Source organism: Strix aluco, chromosome W (genome assembly GCF_031877795.1).
Source record: "Strix aluco isolate bStrAlu1 chromosome W, bStrAlu1.hap1, whole genome shotgun sequence".
Lineage (NCBI taxonomy): Eukaryota > Metazoa > Chordata > Aves > Strigiformes > Strigidae > Strix > Strix aluco.
Window position 1 is genome coordinate 108,258 of NC_133970.1, and position 17,984 is coordinate 126,241.

A 17,984-nucleotide genomic window follows, 5' to 3' on the forward strand; every position below is an offset into this window, starting at 1 on the left:
ATACTAGACTGCCAGTATCCTGCATACTTCCCACAGAACCCAAAAAAATTTCTTCTCACTTTCAGTAACAAAAAGACAATTCACCCTTTTGTGTCATCTTTGTAAAAGCTCAATCCCACTTCCAGCACATGTTAGAAGATCAATTACTTTCTACAGTTACATTTCCAGTGATTCCAGATGATGTACTGCACTTTAGGCCAGATGGAGTTAGCCATGATTTCTGCGAAATTCTCAACCCTTACCTCAATAAGCTCATTTTTAATATTGCAAAGTTACCAAAAGTAATTACCAAAAACCAGCTGTTTGCTTCTGTAAGCCACTGCGAACAAAACCAATCAAAGCAGCTCTCGCTTCTCTCATTCTACAGTTCTGGTTTGGAATTCATACACACAAAATGATGCAAAAACCCCCTCATCTCTCCTAACTTAAATTAGCAAATACATTACCCAGAAATTATTTTATATTTTTGTATTGTCATTGTATAGATTATTTCAAGTAAATTGATTAATGTTTACCTGTACTTTGAATTAGTGTTATAATAACCTATTTTAGAAGGAAGTTTTTCAGTGGAAGATGTTTTTCTTAAATAACCTATGCAAACCCTTGCCACCACCACGACCACTGTCTAACAAACGCTGACAGTAATTCTAGCTATCCACATCCATCATTGCTGGTCTTGCCCCACTATTTTCAGTGCTAGAACACAAGTGTGACACTCATTTTGTCCCTCCTAATTCTACCATCCCTACGTAATTAACAAAAATCTGCACACCCACCTTCCCCCAGACTGATCCCCTGTTTGTTAAGCACAAAGTAACTTCCCTAAATCGACATGGTCTGTATCAAATTTAATTCACATTTACTTTTCCATGAACAATACCATGCTGATAGTTTCTATGAACATGCAAGATTCTTCTGTAAGCAGATGATTAAGAAATACATAAATCTTGACAAGAAAATTACTTAGACAGTAAGTCCTTTTCCTCTGGGATGACCAGCAATGCGGGCTGTTTATTTCTATCTATAAATAAAACATTTCTTTAATCTAAGAAAAATATTAAGATGATGTTACGCAAACTCATACCTAATAAGTAGTCACTGAAAGGGCAGACTGCCAATGTTAACAAGAAAATCTAATTTGCTTGCAAGGTATAAAGATTTGTCAAGAATATTAACATGAAAGCTTTTGTGGAATAACAAGTGCAAAAATGGAAGCTTTCTAATCTTCATTCTACAAAAACCTGACCTACTTAGGTAAATCACAAGAGCTGCCCTTGAACTAACACAGGAAAAAACCCACAACTGTAGGAATGGTTTTTCTCCTTTTTTTAAATTGGTAACACTAACAGACTACTATGTAGCAATAATCAATATATGAGCTTTAGGCAGTCATAGCAAAATTAGGGAAAAAACCCAAAACCAAAAGATATGTCTAAATTGAAGGAGGAAGTGAACTCAAAAATAATCATTAGAAGAATAAGCAATACATCTCAACAACCCTTATTACAGGCACAGACACTTTTAATTTGTACAGAACTACTCAGAATTACTTACGTGCCTTTACAGATGGTTTACACTAAACAAAACCTCAAATACAGCTCATATACTATTATATATTTTATTCATACTACTATATAATAAACTCATATAATCATTATATCAGAAGTAGACTGAGCATACTGACAAGATACTCCAACACACCCTTTTTTGGGAGTGCACTAGCTATAAAATCGAAGGCATTTATGCTCATGTTGTTATCAATACTCCAAAAACAGAGCAACAAGTTTCCATGAGGTAGCAGGTTATCACATTAGCAGAAATTGATTGTTTTTAGAGGGACTGGACTTTCCAGTTGAAGTGGAATCTCATGATTAAAAAAAGGCAAATTAGGAGGCTTAGTCACCCTAGGGATGTGAACTTACTTTATTATAGAAATTAACTGTATGCAGAGAGTCATCACTAAGGAACTGACCCAGAAATTTCAAGTTTGTCAATATTCTCCTACTGAAATAATAAACAGGATTTAAAAGGTGGAAAATAATATAGAAATCAAAACACAGCCTTAGTATTTAGAAAGCATTTACCTTATTTCATTTACTTGTCTAATGACTTCTTCTTGAGTTTTCACAACTGTCTCAATCTCTTGCTGGGAAAGCTGGCGGGGGAGAGGGTGAGTGGGGAAAAAAAAAGATCAACATATCTTAGAAAAAGCACATCAATTACGCTGCTGAAATTAGGCTGAGCTACCAATCACAGTGGTTTGGGGTTTTTTTTAATTTACCTGTCCTTGTTGACCTGGAAAACCAGCTCCTCTTTTAGCAATCTCATCTGTGACGGCGGAGACGTATCTCCTCTGCTCATCCAGAATCATGTCCAATTGCCTATTAAGCTGTTTGATTTCAAGGTGAATTCGATTCTGCCCCTCAAAAATTTGCCTCAGTTCACGATCACTTACAGTTTCAAAAAGATCATCCGCTGATAAGGAAAAAAGCACAGGTAGTTCTTACATATATGCATTCCTCATAAGTTGCATTGTATCCTTTTTCTTGCACCCTTAAAACTTTCCACATGGATATACTTCCTTACCATAATTTGACATATCTGGTGTTTATTTATCACCATTGCCATGGCAAAGGATACCCAAATGGGATCAGAACACTCAACAGAGATAACCACACATTCAAACCCAGAGTCCACCTTAAAAGTTCCTATTTCAATACTGGGGTAATGTGCAACATAAAATGGAAACAGGATGCTGTTATTCTGAGGAGGCAGATCTTTTTGCATAAGCTCATACTGTATTACCAAGTACCCTTTGGAAGAGATTTGCAAGTATTAAGTAACAGCTACTTTTTAGGAAAAGTAATATTTAAAGAGCAGCCTGAAATAGAGAAGTGACTGCACATTTTGAGTGAGTTTCTCTGCAGCCTCAATGTCAGAAAGAAGAAAGTCCAAAAGACTGTGGCAAAAAGATTACTATTTTTTATCAATGGAAGTCGGGACAATATTTCAAAAACACAGATGAAGAAAAAATGGCACAGGACCTTTAGAACTGTCATAACTTATCACTGCACAAAAAAATATGGCAACCTGAAATTTCAGGTCTAGATGCCCAAAGTACATTCCTGTTATGTGTGTGGTCAAATATAACTTATTCAATCCACAAAACTAAGAAGTAACCACTTCCATTATATATTCAAATAAGCAGATTATTTTCTGCCCAGCTCTAAAAAACAAAGAAACCTCCCACAACCCAACCCAAGCAAACAAACAAAACCCCCACCAATCAAAGCCAAAGATTTTGGCTAAATACTCAAAAAAAGTGAGCGAGAGTCATTATTATAATTTTCCTAAATTAAATATCATTTAAAAAAATCAGTGGAAAAATGCTGTTCAGTCTGAAATACCTTTAAACCAATGCTTGCTGAGAGCTGCAGACGTATGGTATCAATAGTGAAAAGGGCAATTCTCCCTTACCCAGCCAGTTTCTTATCAATAGCTTAAAATGCAAAATTTAAGGCCACGGTTTTTAAGAACATCAAGCTGGAAAGGTGGCTGTTAGCCAACCCAGACACCACCCCTGAATGCCAGCTAATGCTATGGCGCTGAACCTGACAGAACTCAAGATGTGTCTAATACCAGGCAAGCATGAAAAAGCTTTTCCGAGTACACACATGTTCCAGCACGTCCATGAGCCCATCTTTCATAACCATCCATAAAACAAGATGGGAAAAAAAGTTTGTTATGAATGTGCAGAAACAAACCAAGAAGATGACTTTTCATACACATTTTCAAATAACCAAAAAGGCCATGCTTCCTTAACCACCGCTTTACAGAGGGATGCGTGACCTCCTCTCCCTTCTACTGTTCCATACAGAGTATCATCGTTCCCATTATGTTTCCGTTTGTTTGTTTTGTTCTCAGTCCAGGCATGACAAAAGGGACTTTATATTTCAGAAAACACTTTACAAACAAAAGACCAAAGATTCTTAAATAAAGTAAATAACATCAGTAAGAGCTTAGTAAGATCAGTCAGAGTATCAGATCCTCGTTCTGAATATCCCAGAACGCAAATGTTTTCCTTGACAACTGGAAAAAAAAAAAACCCTCTCAAATAACTTGCCTGGCTGTCCTTGCACATCAGGATGGTCCTTTTGAAATTCTTCTTTCTTTTTATCCAATTCTTGTTGAAAGTGTTCAAACTCTTCTTGATACTTCTCTTTATCTTTTTGAGGAATTTCTGCATCTGGTATTGGCTTTAAAACATTATCAGAGAGGTGGGGGGAGAGATTTTTTCATGTTCTCCACCACTCCTATATAACTTTTTCTCCAGCAAGGCTGTTCAGATTTCAGATTTGAAGACATACCACAATTAGTGAAGCACATTAATATATGAAGTTGGAGTGAGAAACCACACATTCCTATGGAGACCCATAGCTTTTCCCCAATACATGCATACTTTCTGTGATTAAAAAGAAAGCAAGTTTTACAAGGATAGATGCTGTTTAGCAGTACAGAACTGTTCTAGAGATATGGGAAGTTGAAAGCAAGAACAGATTATTTGTCTACTTTCCAAACAAAGTGTACTACTTAGTTTGTTTTCTCTGCATGTTTTGATTTAACATCAGGATTTTTGTTGATTCAGTGTGCTTCAATTCTGGTCTTGAAAACATTAATTAAAGTATTACCAAAACATTACAGTATTAGTCTCATTTTTCTAAAACACATGACAGCACAGCTACATGCCAAAATCCTGAAACAGGGATGCCAAGAATGACTTCAGAGGAAATGCCATCATCTGGTGTTACACATAAAACATACACAGTAACATGTTTTACGAATTATGCATAAAGATGCTTACTACTTCCTTCCCAGGCTCCGTCAACTGGAAGGTCAGAAAAGACAGGACATCATGATCATCTGTATTCAACAAACAGAACAAAAAACCACTGTTAATTGCTACTGCTACACATGACAAATCTTGGCACTTCCCAAGTCAGTCTTGCACTTGCAAAGGATCTTGAGGCAACAGCGTCCACACAAAGTCCTCTCAAGAGTTTATGCAGTGGGGCATGAGACCGTGCAACATCTCTGTTGGGACAAACTGAAAGTCCTGCTCTAGCCAGGGAACACCTGAGCATATCAGTAATTTGGGAATGGGAGAGGATTAATTACATCATCATGGTCAGAAATTGGTATAACGGATCAACACTAGCAGTAAAAAAAACCCCACCTCTCTTGCAAGCCCTGCAAGTCCCCACATCATTTGTCACAATTTTTAACATTTGCTACCTGCAAGTCCTCCTGTTGCTGCAGATATTCCAAAATATCCTTGTGATGGCAATACCATATCTTCCACTTTTGCACAAAATTCATAGTCTTCTTTATCCGGAGTAAAGCCATTGTTAATTAAAACCTGAAAGGATGAACAGAATTTTTACCATATAAATCTATTTGTGTTAATTGCTTTTGTCAGTTTACGGTAATGGTCACAAATACAACTTATCAGGTAATTCAGCAGCTGATACTAGAAACCAAAACCTATTTATTTTCTGAAAGACATTTTTTACGAAGAAAATGCATAAGCTTTCTATTTTAAAAAGGAAAAAAAGGCCTGGAACGCTTGTACACCGACACACACGTACAAGGAACGGGACAGACTGGAAGCATTGGTCTGTTCCCAGAGCTATGATGCTACTGGCATCAGTGAGGCTTTGTGAAAGGAGTCCCACAGCTGGAGCGCTGGGATGGAGGACTACGGGCTGTTCAGGAGAGGCAGCGCAGGCAAGGTGGCAGTGGAGAGGTGTGACTGTACGGCCCTTACAGTTAGAGGTGATGTGGTGGAGAGCCTCTGGGTGACGATTAGGGGTATGGAAAACAAAGCAGATGTTCCTGTGGGCATCCACGACTGATCACTCATCCAGGATGAGAGCACCTATGAGCTATTCTGTAAGCAATTAGGAGAAATCTCTGGATCAGCAGTCCTTGTCTCTATGAGAGATTTCAACCTCCCAGACATCAACTGGGAATGCCATACTGCTGTGACAAGCAAGTCTGGGAAATCCCTGAAGATGAAGATAATTTCTCATCACAAGTACTCAGTGAGTCAACTAGGAAAGATGCCCCCCTAGACTTGTTTGTGAGTAGAGGCAGACTCATGGGAGGTGTGATGGTAGGTGGCTGCCTTGGCCACAGTGATCATGAGATGGTAGAGTTTAAAATATTCGGTGTAATGAGAAAAAAAGGTCAGCAGAGTTGCTACCCTGGATTTCAAGACAGCAAACTTTAAGATACCCAGAGAGCCAGTTAGCAGTGTCCCCTAAGAAACTGCTTTTGAGGGCTTGGGGTCCATGGAACCACCTTTTTTTTTTTCTTTTTTCTTTTTTTTCTTGTTAAGAACCATGCACAGGAGCAGGCAATCCCGCTGCATCAAAAGTCAGGCAAGTGGGGCAGGCAACCAGCTTGGCTGAACATGGAATCCTCTTGGAACTCAAGAGTAAAAAGAAATTGTATGATCTCTGGAAGCAAAGTCAGGCTTCGCAAGAAGATTACAGAGCCGTGGTTTGCATATGCAGGGAGAAGACACAAATGGCCAAAGCTCCACAAGGGTTGAAACCAGCCAGTGTTGTGTCAGACAACAAGAAAGGCTTTTTAAAGTATGTTAATAGCAAGAGGAGGTCCAAGGAAAACACTGGACCAATACTTGTTGAAGATGGCTACCTGACAAATAGGGATGAAGAAGAGATGGAGGCATTCAACTCTTTTTTTGCCTTAGTCTGTACTAATACTGATAGACCTTGGGCTGCCTGGTCCTCTGAGTTGGAGGACCATAGCTGGGGAAGCAGTGACTTTCCATTTGTGGACACAGAAACTGTAAGTGAGCAGCTGTATCAGCTGGATGTTTGTAAGTCCACAGAGCTGGATGGGATCCATCCCAGAGTACTGAAGGAGATGGCGGATGTTACAGCAGGAACCCTCTCAATCATCTACCAAAAGTCTTGGGAGTCTGGGGAGGTCCCCGCTGACTAGAAGCTAGCCAATGTTATTACAACTTACAAGGGCATGAGGAAAGATGTAGGAAACTACAGACCTGTTAGTCTAACCTCAGTGCCTGCAAAAATTATGGAGAAGATCATATTGAGTGCTATTGAAAGGCATCTAAGGAACAGTGCAATCATCAGGCACAGACAGGGCTCACGAAGGGAAAGGCCAGTCTAAGTAACCTGATATCCTACGACAAGGTCATCCACCTAGTGTAGGAATGGAAGGTGGTGGATAGAGTTCTTCTGGATTTCAGTAAGGCTTTTGATACTGTCCCTCACAGAATCATTCTGGACAAGCCGTCCAGCTGCGAGATGAACAGGTTCATGGTGCACTCGGTGAAGAACCAATGGACAGCAGGGCTCAACGTGCTGCAGTGAATGGGGCTACATCTGGCTGGCGACCCATCACCAGCAGTGCTCCTGAGGGCTCAACTCCAGGGCCAGGGCTGTTTGACATTTTTATCAACGATCTGGATGCAGGAGTTGAACGCACGCTTCGTAAGTTTACTGAAGATACTGAACTGGGAAGTGCTGTTGACTCAAGGGACAAGAGGCCTTGCAGACAGATATAGATAGACTGGAGCATTGAGAAAGCATCAATGGCATGAAATTTAACAAGAACAAACGCTGGATTCTGCACCTGGGAGAGAGTGACACTGGGCACAAGTATATTTTAAAAAGGATGTTAAGGTACTTGAATGTGTACTTAAATGCAGAGAAAGGCACAAATCTGGTGAGAGGGCTGGAAGGCATGTCCTGTGAGGAGTAGCTGAGGACTCTGGGTTTGTCTTGCTTGGAGAAAAGGAAGCTGAGGGGTGACCTTGTTGCTCTCCACAGCTTCCTGAGGAGGGCACGTGGAGAAGGAGGTGCTGAGCTCTCCTCCCTGGTATCCAGCGATAGGACGCATGGGAATAGTTCAAAGCTGTGCCTGGGTAGATTCAGACTGGACGAGAGGAAGCATTTCTTCACCCAGAGGTGGTCAAACCCTGGAACAGGCTTCCTGGAGAGGGGTCGCTGCCCCAGGCCTGTCGGTGTTTAAGAGGCGATTGGACAATGCCCTTAACAACAGGCTTTAACTTTTGGTCAGCCCTGGAGGGCTCAGGAGTTGGACCAGATGATTGTTGTAGGTCCCTTCCAAATTGAATTATTCTATTCTAAAACTGATCATGGCATAATAGCATCACCCCTGGTTCAAGAAACCCCTGACCAGTCTATCAAAAGTATACATCCCAATAACATTCTGGGTAACACAAATTTTTGGCCTGATTCCTTCCTGTTCTTAGGTTGATTCTAAGCTTAGAGAAATTCTCTCTTCCTCCACAGATGCATTTGCAGAACTGCTAAGGTTAGCAGCAACATTTGGGCCAAAGGAGTTCCTAGATAAGGCGTCAGGGATCAGGTACATTCAAGAAGAGAGAAGCCTTGGAGCCTGAAATTTGATTTTCGTTTAAGAGTAACATAGCTTTTACCATTACAACACAGTACAAGGTCCACCTTTTTAGGTGTATTCATGTTTACTTTTAGAGAAACTTTTACTACAAAATAACAGCTGTGTGTTTTATGGCTAATACCTATGAATAGCACCTTTTCAGAAGAAATCAGAAGCCAAGAAACACACACTTCATAGTTGCTGCAACCCAGCATCACAAGTATTTTTCTCTCCATATCTAGAAGGAATTCACAATCATCCGAATAGCATTTAAGTCTTGAAGACTCCCTTATACCAGGGATTTTCTATCTGCTTTAAAGCCCTACTATTTCTTGGAGGTGGGAAGCCTCAAGTAGCAAATTTAAATCTACTGTCAAAAAGCAAGCTTCAATTTTTTTAGTCACATTTCAAGAACCTCTTACAGTCGGCTACAAACCCCTCTGCAGCTCTCAGATCAGCTTGACAAATACCGTTCAAGTTAAGGAGCTGCTCAACCACTTGGAAGCTGAGGAACAGATGCTGGCTTTGGGACACCTCTACAGGCAAGTCAACAGCAACAGAAGGGTATGAGCACATGTGATGTCTTAGCATGACTGACTCCTCAGTAACATCAGAAAAACCAGCAATACTTGCCAAATTAGCTCAGAAAACTACAGATGCACTAATGTGGCTAAAAACTCGTCTAGCATTCGAACATACTGCACCTCTTTCCAACTTCTGCTACAGAGCTCAACATTTTCAAGAATACTGGAATTAACATATGGGGTCTTTGGGTTTTCACATAGTCGCAACAATCTCACACTTAAAAAGCTGAGAAACATGAGTAATTATTTCAGAGTACTTACAGTCAGTGTTTTTTGGTAGTACGTTATCTTTACTCGAACAGGATAGGGCTTGTTACGAAAGTCCCTCTGACAGGATGCCAATGCTTGCGTGGAACCATCACTATGCAAGAAGACAACTTGCATAAAACTATATCTTATGATTTATCAGCTAAGACAGAAAAGCATCAATGTATCACTAAGCAACATCATGGTAGTTTTTCAATATGCAAGTTTTTCAAAAGCTGTCCCACAACTGCACTGAGCTTCTCTGAAGTCTGGGATCAACAGTACTAGATGCTTTACACAGGACACAATATAGATAGAATGCAGTAATGGGGAGATCTGTTTGCTTCTAAGACATATTCCCACACCTGTGAACTAAGATGAAAATAAACTAGTAATAAACTAGTCTGGACTGCACCAACTAAGCTAGACACCTCTCTTCTCAGAGAATCCAAAATGTCAATTGTGGTGTTGACAATAAACAATCAGAAATCAAAATTAAACCAATTAATTTTAGTAACAGGTAATCAGCTTTCAGTTAGTCACTTCTGTCAGTTATTAGCTGTGTGTGGAAGATACCCATAAGCAATGAAATGTCTGTACCTCCATTTATCTGAGTTCACCCATCCCAAAGACATATGGCCATTTAAATATCCATCAGTTACCAATTTCTGTGCTGTTACTGCCAAAACAGTGTTTTAACAAATAGAAAAACTCAAATGTAAAGGAAACAAAAAAAGTTTCATATGAAAGAAACCTTTATAATGTTTATTAAAGAGTTTCATGTAACACCTCATCATTTAAAAGCAAACATTCATCATTAACACTGAAAATAAACTTACTTCTGATGGTCATACAGAAGTTTTCCGTTGTTGCCTACAACAATCACTCCAGGATTGTTTTTCTAGAAAAAGAAATCACAAACAAATGGGATAGTTTAATTCAAAATGAAGCATAAGTAACATCACTGATAGCCCTTCTGTGATAAAGCGCCTGAAGTCACTACACTACAGATACACCACAGATGTTTTTATTCTTTCTGCACTTCAGGACTACATAACCGAAACGGCTGAGTAGCACTGTGTTATGCTGTGTGTTTTGCAACAGACTGCTACATTCTTTGCACAGTTAGGGGTGAAAAAACCACATAAATTAAGTTCCTGGATATACTACCAATTACCATAATTACCAATTAACATAACCAATTACTCGCAGATAGGAGAAATTTATACATAGTGAAGATACAGATCTTGAAACTAATACATGACTTAATACATCCATCTTTGGCCGCATAACACTGGGAAAAACATCCAGACACTATGCTGCCAGCCTACTGACCTTGTCACACTCATTGGAAAAACCTCAGGACCTATCTGTCAGAGACTAAACAAAGTCTGTTAAACACATCCCCAGTTATTTAAATTGCTAGAGGATGAGTACAAACTAAAATGATAATGGCAGAACAGATTTACAGTGCTATTCTGGTTGCCTCCAGGAGTTTATGAAGTGAACTCCAGTTTTCACAACAGCACAAGTTACACCCTTCAACATTTCAATTCATCATCTCCTAAAGTGTACTGGTTTTGGCTAGGACAGAGTTAGGTTTCTTCACAGTATATTTTAGGGGGCTATGTTTTGGATTTATGATGAAAACAGTGTTGGTAACACAGTGACAGTTTTGGTCCACAAGGAGTTGTGAGGGGACAGCTGACCCCGACTGACCAAGGGATATCCCAGATCATATGGTGTCACGCTCAGCAATAGCAGCTGGGAGGAGGGGAGGAAGGAGGGGGACATTCAGAGTGATGGCATTTGTCTTCCCAAGTTATCATTATGAATGATGAAGCCGTGCTGTCCTGGAGACAGCTGAACACCTACCTGCCTGGCAATGGGAAGTAGTGTATTAATTCCTTGTTTTGTTTTGCTTGAGCGTGCAGCTTTTGCTTTACCTATTAAACTGTCCTTATCTCAACCCACGATTTTTCTCATTTACCCTTCTGATTTTCTCCCCCATGCTATTACAGGGGAGGGAGGAAGCAGCTGTGTGGTGCTTAGCTGCCTACCAGGGTTAAACCATGACATAAAGGAATACACTGACCCGCTACACAGGTTGCCAGCTCTTAAGAAAAGAAAACAAGACTCATACTTCAAAAATTCAACAAATAATGTCCTTCTCAATTCACAGTGGTGGGGTAGGGCGGTCCTTTATCTTCAGAAAAACACTACAACCAAACTACGTTTCTTTGCCTTCATCACAGATTGTGACAACAGAATGGTAAACTGTTACAGAGGAATACACCAGTGTTTCTACTTCTCAGCAAGGGATTTGGTTAGCTTAATTGCTTCAACATCAGTATTACCTGCTCAGTACCACTGGAATACTTTCGTGTCACCTTCTTACTGCTTATTTCAGTTTAACAACAGTAATATTGAAATAGTTCAGAGCACACTTGCATATATTCTGCACAAAGTGTGTACAAACAGTTCCATTTCAAAGCATTCATGAATGCAAACCAAGTCTAATCTACTTTAGAGTACAGTAGATAGGTACTAACGGAAGTATTCAATGCTAACGGTGGATGGGCGGCCCAATTTCTGCTGGGGAACATGTCTGGACACAAGCACATACAAGAACTTCAAAAGTAGCAGAGAACCCAACGTGCCAAGTAACGTCTGTTTTTTGCCTCCAAAGGTCACAGGAAAGATGTGCTATAAACTCTCGTGACATTTAGTGTGGTTCTTACAATTTCAGGTGTTCAGAGCTAGGAAACTGTATTTCTCTTTTTAAAAAGCTCTTGTCACTACTTCTACAGGGAAATAAAAATTCAACTCTAGTAGTGCCTAGAGCCTTAGAAGGAAGAGGAAAAAGGCTTTGCAGTTTTTAAACCAGCACCATACGCAGAGTGCTTTGAGTTGGCAGTACTAGATGGAGTCTACTTCTGGATGCCAACATACTAGGCTGAGGATCAGTTACAGCACCAACACACTGAAACAGCAACAAGAATTTCTCCATACTGGGACTGAAGAAAGTAACAGGTTGTCATTAAAAAAAGTCTTACAAACTCCAGTATTTTAAGACGTGTCAGACCAATACAGGCATGAGGAAGACTTCTGTTTTGACTAGAAGTGACACATCATCACTTTCTGAAAAAGGGTTTCACACCACACTGACTAAACTTATCATGATCAGCATCCCAGTGCTATCAAAGTTCTGGCAAACAGCGTTGTCCACATGCAATTTTTGGTAAATGGCATCTTCAGCCAGCTAAACTAACCAGTGTCCGTATTCATGCCAGAAGTCAGAAAAAAAAGGAAAAAAAAACCCTTAAAAATTGTTAGTAAGTAAAATAAATGTCACCTTCAGTCTTTCAATTTTTATATACGATTAAGTTTGCTGTACATCAAAAGCCATCTGTAGGAAAAAAGCTTTTACACCTACAAAAATATATCTAAAACATCTAAAAGCAAGCCAAAGTAGTGCAGGAAAAGCCAAAAAAGCAAAGCCAACCTACTATGTATTGTTAAAGTTTCCCAGGATCATTCTGGACTGGAAAACTGGAAATTCAAAACAGCAACTGTCACCTCCATCTGCTACAGAATTTTTGCTGCTGAACTAAAGGCAGATTTGTTCCAAGAAAAAGAGCATCTCTGAAGACAGACATAGAAATTTGTGTTTCCAGAGTGTCATATTTTGGTACAACATGCCTCTTCCAAAGCACCCATCTTCAGACATATCAACATTTCAAACTGTGCATGGGCATTCCAAATTTCAGCTTGTATGTACGTCCACGGTATTCTCCCTCCAAACTTAACACTTGAACCAATGTTCAGTGGAGATTCATTACGTGTTATGCTTCAACTTTCAAGCTTAAAAAAAAAAAGTGGGAGAAAGCAGTACAAATTCTATAAGGGAAACTTAACTATTTTAATTTATCCCTTTGAAGTGAAGGGGTAAGAGTAGGAAAATAACATTTTTTTTTCCCGAAGTTATATGTACAAAACAGGCAGGAAATTAATTTATAATCTTTCCTAGAAGAGTTTGCTTCCAACTAACCTTTCCATCATTGTCAAAGGAATCAAAGAAAATTCCAACACCGTTCCATTTATCAGCTGCCCCGAAAACAGGACCTTCCAAGCCTTGCTCTTCTGTAAACCAGATTGCCTATTACAGAAAGTAAGTAAGAGTGGTAAGTCAAGATTCACTTTTTAAAGCATGTCTATTTGTTTTCAGTTAGATAAAATTCTTCATACCAATCCATCAGCTCCAATGCGGCCTCTTCCTGTAACTCGGAAGGTCACTTCGACTTCCCAATATTCAAATATTGACTTGTTTTTTGTCCACACTGACCCTCTTTGGCTTTTCAAAGATGTTGTTATACGAATCTGATCTGCACTTGGTATGGCATCTAGAAAGGAAAGGAACCAACACTGAATATATGAAAAAAGTATTGCAAGTGCTTAACTAGCCAATTAACAGATCTTCTAAACCCACAAAATTTTCTGGCCTACTCAACTAGAGAACAGTTTTCAAAATAAATTTTTAATGGAGTACTCAACCACTTGAGAGGGAGGAAAAAACCCCCAAACCCCCACGCTTTTACTTTCAACAACTCAATTACTACCGCTTTACACAAGACTTAATCCCCTTTCTTTTGGGACCACAATGTACAACTTAAATAGAACACTGGTCTTGCTGTTAAGATACGTATTAAATGATAATTTTTTTAAAAATCAGGATTGGCTTTTTGCTGTATCCCACATAACTTTTCACAAATCACAGATTTCTGTTCTGCTTTTTAAAAACAGATGTTTTAATCTTCTATTTAATAGTTTAAAAGGAGAGAGATTCATTCACTTGTTGCTAAGTAACATTTATTTTTGTGATTATCTGCTTCAAAAGGCAGGAAAAAAGCTCATCTATAGACAGCTTCCTTCATGTCACGTGTAGCATAATGTCAAGAATCAAAAATTATCACTCACGAATTAACCAATATAAACTAAACACTGTCAAAAAAAAAAATCCCCACAGCAGAATTTACTACAGAGAAACTATACTAAGGTAGAACCTCATGTACAGTAAATATCAGTAAGGGGGGGGCCTTACAGAAGACTATACACCTTTTTGAGTACAATCAAATTCTTAACCCATACTGCAGAGGATACAGAAATTGCATAAACTACGCTCAATAAAGCCATATTTGCCAAGGTAGTTTCCATTTCAAGCTTCTATATTATGAAATTCCCTAGGATTTCTAGCCATAGAGAGCACCCGCAGCCTGTCTCTGGCACACCACAGGCTCGAGGCCGACTTTCGCGCTGACCGAGTGACACATCATCACTCCACAAAGCGGGGTTTCGGACCTGAGCCACCTCCTCACAGCACGGAGCTACCACACCGTGAGAAAGGTCACAGGTAGCTCCGCACCGCACGTCGGAGGCGCCGGGGGGGCCGTGTTTCCATTTTACCTCTACCACAGGGTCTCCTCCGGGCCGCGGGAGCTACCTGGAAATCCGCAGGACACGGCCCCGCGGGCGCGGAGGACGCCGGGCCCTCCGGAGGGGGCGGGAGGCGCGGGGCCGAGTCCGGCTCCTCTCCCTCTCGGCTCCCACAAGGGCCTCGGTGGCCCCCCCGCCGCCTCGGCGGGCCCCGGAACCAGACGAGGCCGGGTGGTCCCGCCGACCGCGGCCGCCTCCACCGCGCCCCTCAGCCCCACGGCCGGCGGCCGCTCCCTCCCGCGCCTTTTCCTCAGGTAACGAGGGGGGCAGGAAAATGGCGCGACCCGACCCCGCTCGCGCTCCGCCGCCCGGCACTTACTGCCCGTGTGCACCCAGAACGGCACCGTCCCATCCGCCTGCACCAGGTGCGGCCCCTTGAAGCTGTACTTGTACTCGAAGCGGCGGTGCGGCTGGGCTGCCGCCGCGCCCTCCGCCGCCGCCTGCCCGAGGGCCAGCGGCCAGCAGCCGGAGGCGAGCAGGACGCCGGTGAGGAGGGCCGCCGCCAGGCCGCCCCGCTGCGCGCGCGCCGCCATCTTGGCCCGTGCTGCGGGACGCCGGGCACAGCCAACAGGGCGCCGCCCGATTGGCCGAGCGCGGGGGCCGGGCAAAGGGCAGGGCGGCGGGGCTGGGCCGGGCCTAGGGCTGGGCCCGGGCCTGGGCTCGCCCCCAGCCCGTGGCCCAAGGGGGCGGTAGCACCCCCCCCCGCCCCGCCGGCGGGGGCCCCGGGCCGGAGGGGCGGGCCGGGGGGCGGTGGGAGGGGCCGCGTGTGGGTGGAGCGGGCCGGGCCGCGGCTCCGCCCCCTCCCGCGCTCCGCTCGGCGCTGTGGGGGCGCGCTGCGGGGCCCCGGGGTGGCGGGGCCCTGACACCGGGGGGGCCCGGGGGTCCCGCAGAGCCCGCGGCTGGGCCGCCGGGAGGCAGCGGGCCGGTGGCGGTTCCGGTAGCGGTTCCGAGCAGCCGCGGGTGCGCGGTGTGCCGCCGGGGCAGCGGCGCTGCCGAGGCCGTTCTCTGCCCCCTCAGGGGTGCCCGCCAGACCCCGCCGTGCCGCGGCTGTGGCGGTGCGCAGCGGGCCGGGGCCTTCCTCTCCGCTGGCAGCGGGGCCCGGCGACCCTCCGGCGGCCCTCGCGCTCCTCACTGCGGCCTCGTGCACGCTGCAGGCCAGTAACAGTCTGCAGAGTGTTTGAAGGGTAAATAACCTGTTCTTTTCCCTCAGTATTATTTCCTGAGCAAAGATTCCACTTACACGGGCTCTGTCTGTTCAGTTTTAGAGTAGTCGAAGTCCTGCGCAAAATAACACCACCAACCTTCTTCCATGGAAGTCAGCAAAGGCAACGTTTGGTGACACCCTCGATTATGCGAGCTGACAGTGGTGAGAGTCGGTTAGTGATCCGGACACTGCTGCAGAGAGGGTCAGATTTATAAAGGTGAGAAATACAGATGTTTTTTTGTCAGTGTGCAGCATCACAGAGCAGGGGCAGGTGTCAGCTTTGTATGACTGGAGCAGCAGTCCACTGACCAGAGTGTGCCCTTGTTAAATCCGTGACTGAACCAACAGAACTTACTTTTTCATTCTTAAATACTGTCTATCACTCTGTCTTACAGCTTCATTCCAGAAGAAAATAATTATCAGGAGTGGGTTTTTTCAGTTTCTTTCCACCCTTGTGTTTTGTTCTACCTTTTTCGTGTCCATTTGTTTCTGACATCCCTTCTGTTTCTCTTACCTAATCTGTGAGTATGAGCAATTTAAGAGTAAGTAGGTTCAGAGCCTGCTAAAGAGGAGGATGATCCTGAAGTCATTCAGGAGAGATTAAGTTTTTTTTTTTAAAATGGCACATATCTACTTCAGCATGGATGAAAATAAAACCTTACATATTCACTGGGAAAGGTACATTATCCTCCTCAGTTACACAAAGGATTAAGCAAATATATTGATCAGATGAGACGTGCAAGCAAAATATTTCTGAGATAAATTTTAGAAGAACTTATATAAGTATCTTGAGTATTCTTGGTAAGTTAATACTTGTTAATGTAGAGAAAGAAGTACTTGATGTTCATGTGTAGTGTCTTCCATCCAACTATATTCTAAACCTCTAAATAAGAATATATTTTGGCTTTTTAGAGTACATCTGTGGGAGATGTTAAGGGAATTGGGAGTCTCTTGGCAGCTAACTAGACACAGCAAACTCAGCTGTTTTTCTGTTCCTTAAAGATCTAGAAAATATTTTTTCAGGTAGAATTCTACAACAGTGGAGCAATATAGTATGCTGCAATTACTTCAGGAGGATAAAATGATGTAGGCATCAGAGATCCAAACAGAACAGCATGAAGCCCTATCCTGTCTACTTCATACATTTGGCAGTAATCTTGGAACTTACCATGCCAATAAAGTAACTGAACCACACCAAAAGAGACTAGAAAACCAAAAGCACTAGCCTTGAAACAAATCTCTCTCTTACGCACTCACCCACACATGTAAGCAGGTCTGAAATTCTGCCACGTAGAGGCACTAGCATAGAAGCAATACATGATTTACGAAAACAGACGCTGTACCGCGTAACTTTATGATGTTATAGTAAATTGTCTCAACTTATTAGTTGGTAAAATAGAACATTATGCAGTTACTTTTGCCTATATCACTCTTGCGATCATCTCGTCTGTCATTTGACTGGTTGTGCCCCTTTGTTTTATGTAATATTTCATGGTTGTTTCATAACTGTCACAGAGCTTACAGAACTCCAGAGTAAGTTGACAGCAGTCCACAGTGAAGGAGCAGGATTTCCTACATCCTCATACAGTTATTTCTTAATTACCTTAGTGTCAAAAAGGAGAACTCCACTCAGTTTGTATAACACTCTGTACTGAATGGCTCCTCTTCACCGCAGTAACTCTCAGTTCAGCTACTCGTTTCCCTCAGTTGAAGAAGAAAATGAAGTAATCAAACTGCATGAGCATATGTATATGTGCACATACAAACTCGCACATGTGTAAATATATATTTTAAACATACTTCAAAATACTTGATTTAAAAAGAGAGCAAATGACCAGTTTTCTTCATCTCTTCCCTTTGTGGCCCTTGCACTTACACGGATAAACTCTCGTCCCTCTTGGTGCCAGGGAGGTTTGGCCTGCACACGTGAACATGCGTGTAACTGTGTAACCATTCTGAGAAGCCCCGCAGCAGTGCAAACTGCA

The 17,984-nt window shown here is 42.3% G+C and overlaps 1 protein-coding gene and 1 long non-coding RNA gene across 6 annotated transcripts in view; one reads left to right on the forward strand and one right to left on the reverse strand.

Moving 5' to 3' along the window:
- Nucleotides 1-15,389, reverse strand: part of LOC141917572 (protein ERGIC-53-like) — a 27,012-nt gene extending 11,623 nt beyond the window's left edge. Inside the window, exons 1-10 of one of the 4 annotated variants that reach the window (XM_074810888.1) lie at nucleotides 15,115-15,388; nucleotides 13,551-13,705; nucleotides 13,354-13,461; nucleotides 10,142-10,203; nucleotides 9,318-9,417; nucleotides 5,293-5,416; nucleotides 4,862-4,920; nucleotides 4,124-4,256; nucleotides 2,282-2,475; nucleotides 2,085-2,155 (exon numbers count right to left, since the gene is read on the reverse strand). In XM_074810888.1, coding sequence (XP_074666989.1) covers nucleotides 2,085-2,155; nucleotides 2,282-2,475; nucleotides 4,124-4,256; nucleotides 4,862-4,920; nucleotides 5,293-5,416; nucleotides 9,318-9,417; nucleotides 10,142-10,203; nucleotides 13,354-13,461; nucleotides 13,551-13,705; nucleotides 15,115-15,328 — 1,220 coding nt within the window. In that variant the 5' untranslated portion in view covers nucleotides 15,329-15,388. Of the gene's footprint in view, nucleotides 1-2,084; nucleotides 2,156-2,281; nucleotides 2,476-4,123; nucleotides 4,257-4,861; nucleotides 4,921-5,292; nucleotides 5,417-9,317; nucleotides 9,418-10,141; nucleotides 10,204-13,353; nucleotides 13,462-13,550; nucleotides 13,706-15,114 lie in introns of all 4 variants that reach the window. The other 3 variants (XM_074810887.1, XM_074810886.1, XM_074810885.1) reach the window with 3 other exon arrangements.
- A 254-nt stretch (nucleotides 15,390-15,643) lies between these two features.
- The window catches only part of LOC141917575 (uncharacterized), a 34,846-nt gene continuing 32,505 nt past the window's right edge, over nucleotides 15,644-17,984 (forward strand). For both annotated transcript variants that reach the window (XR_012621362.1, XR_012621361.1), the window contains exons 1-2: nucleotides 15,644-15,979; nucleotides 16,055-16,216. This is a non-coding gene — a long non-coding RNA (uncharacterized LOC141917575). The remainder of the gene's footprint in view (nucleotides 15,980-16,054; nucleotides 16,217-17,984) is intronic.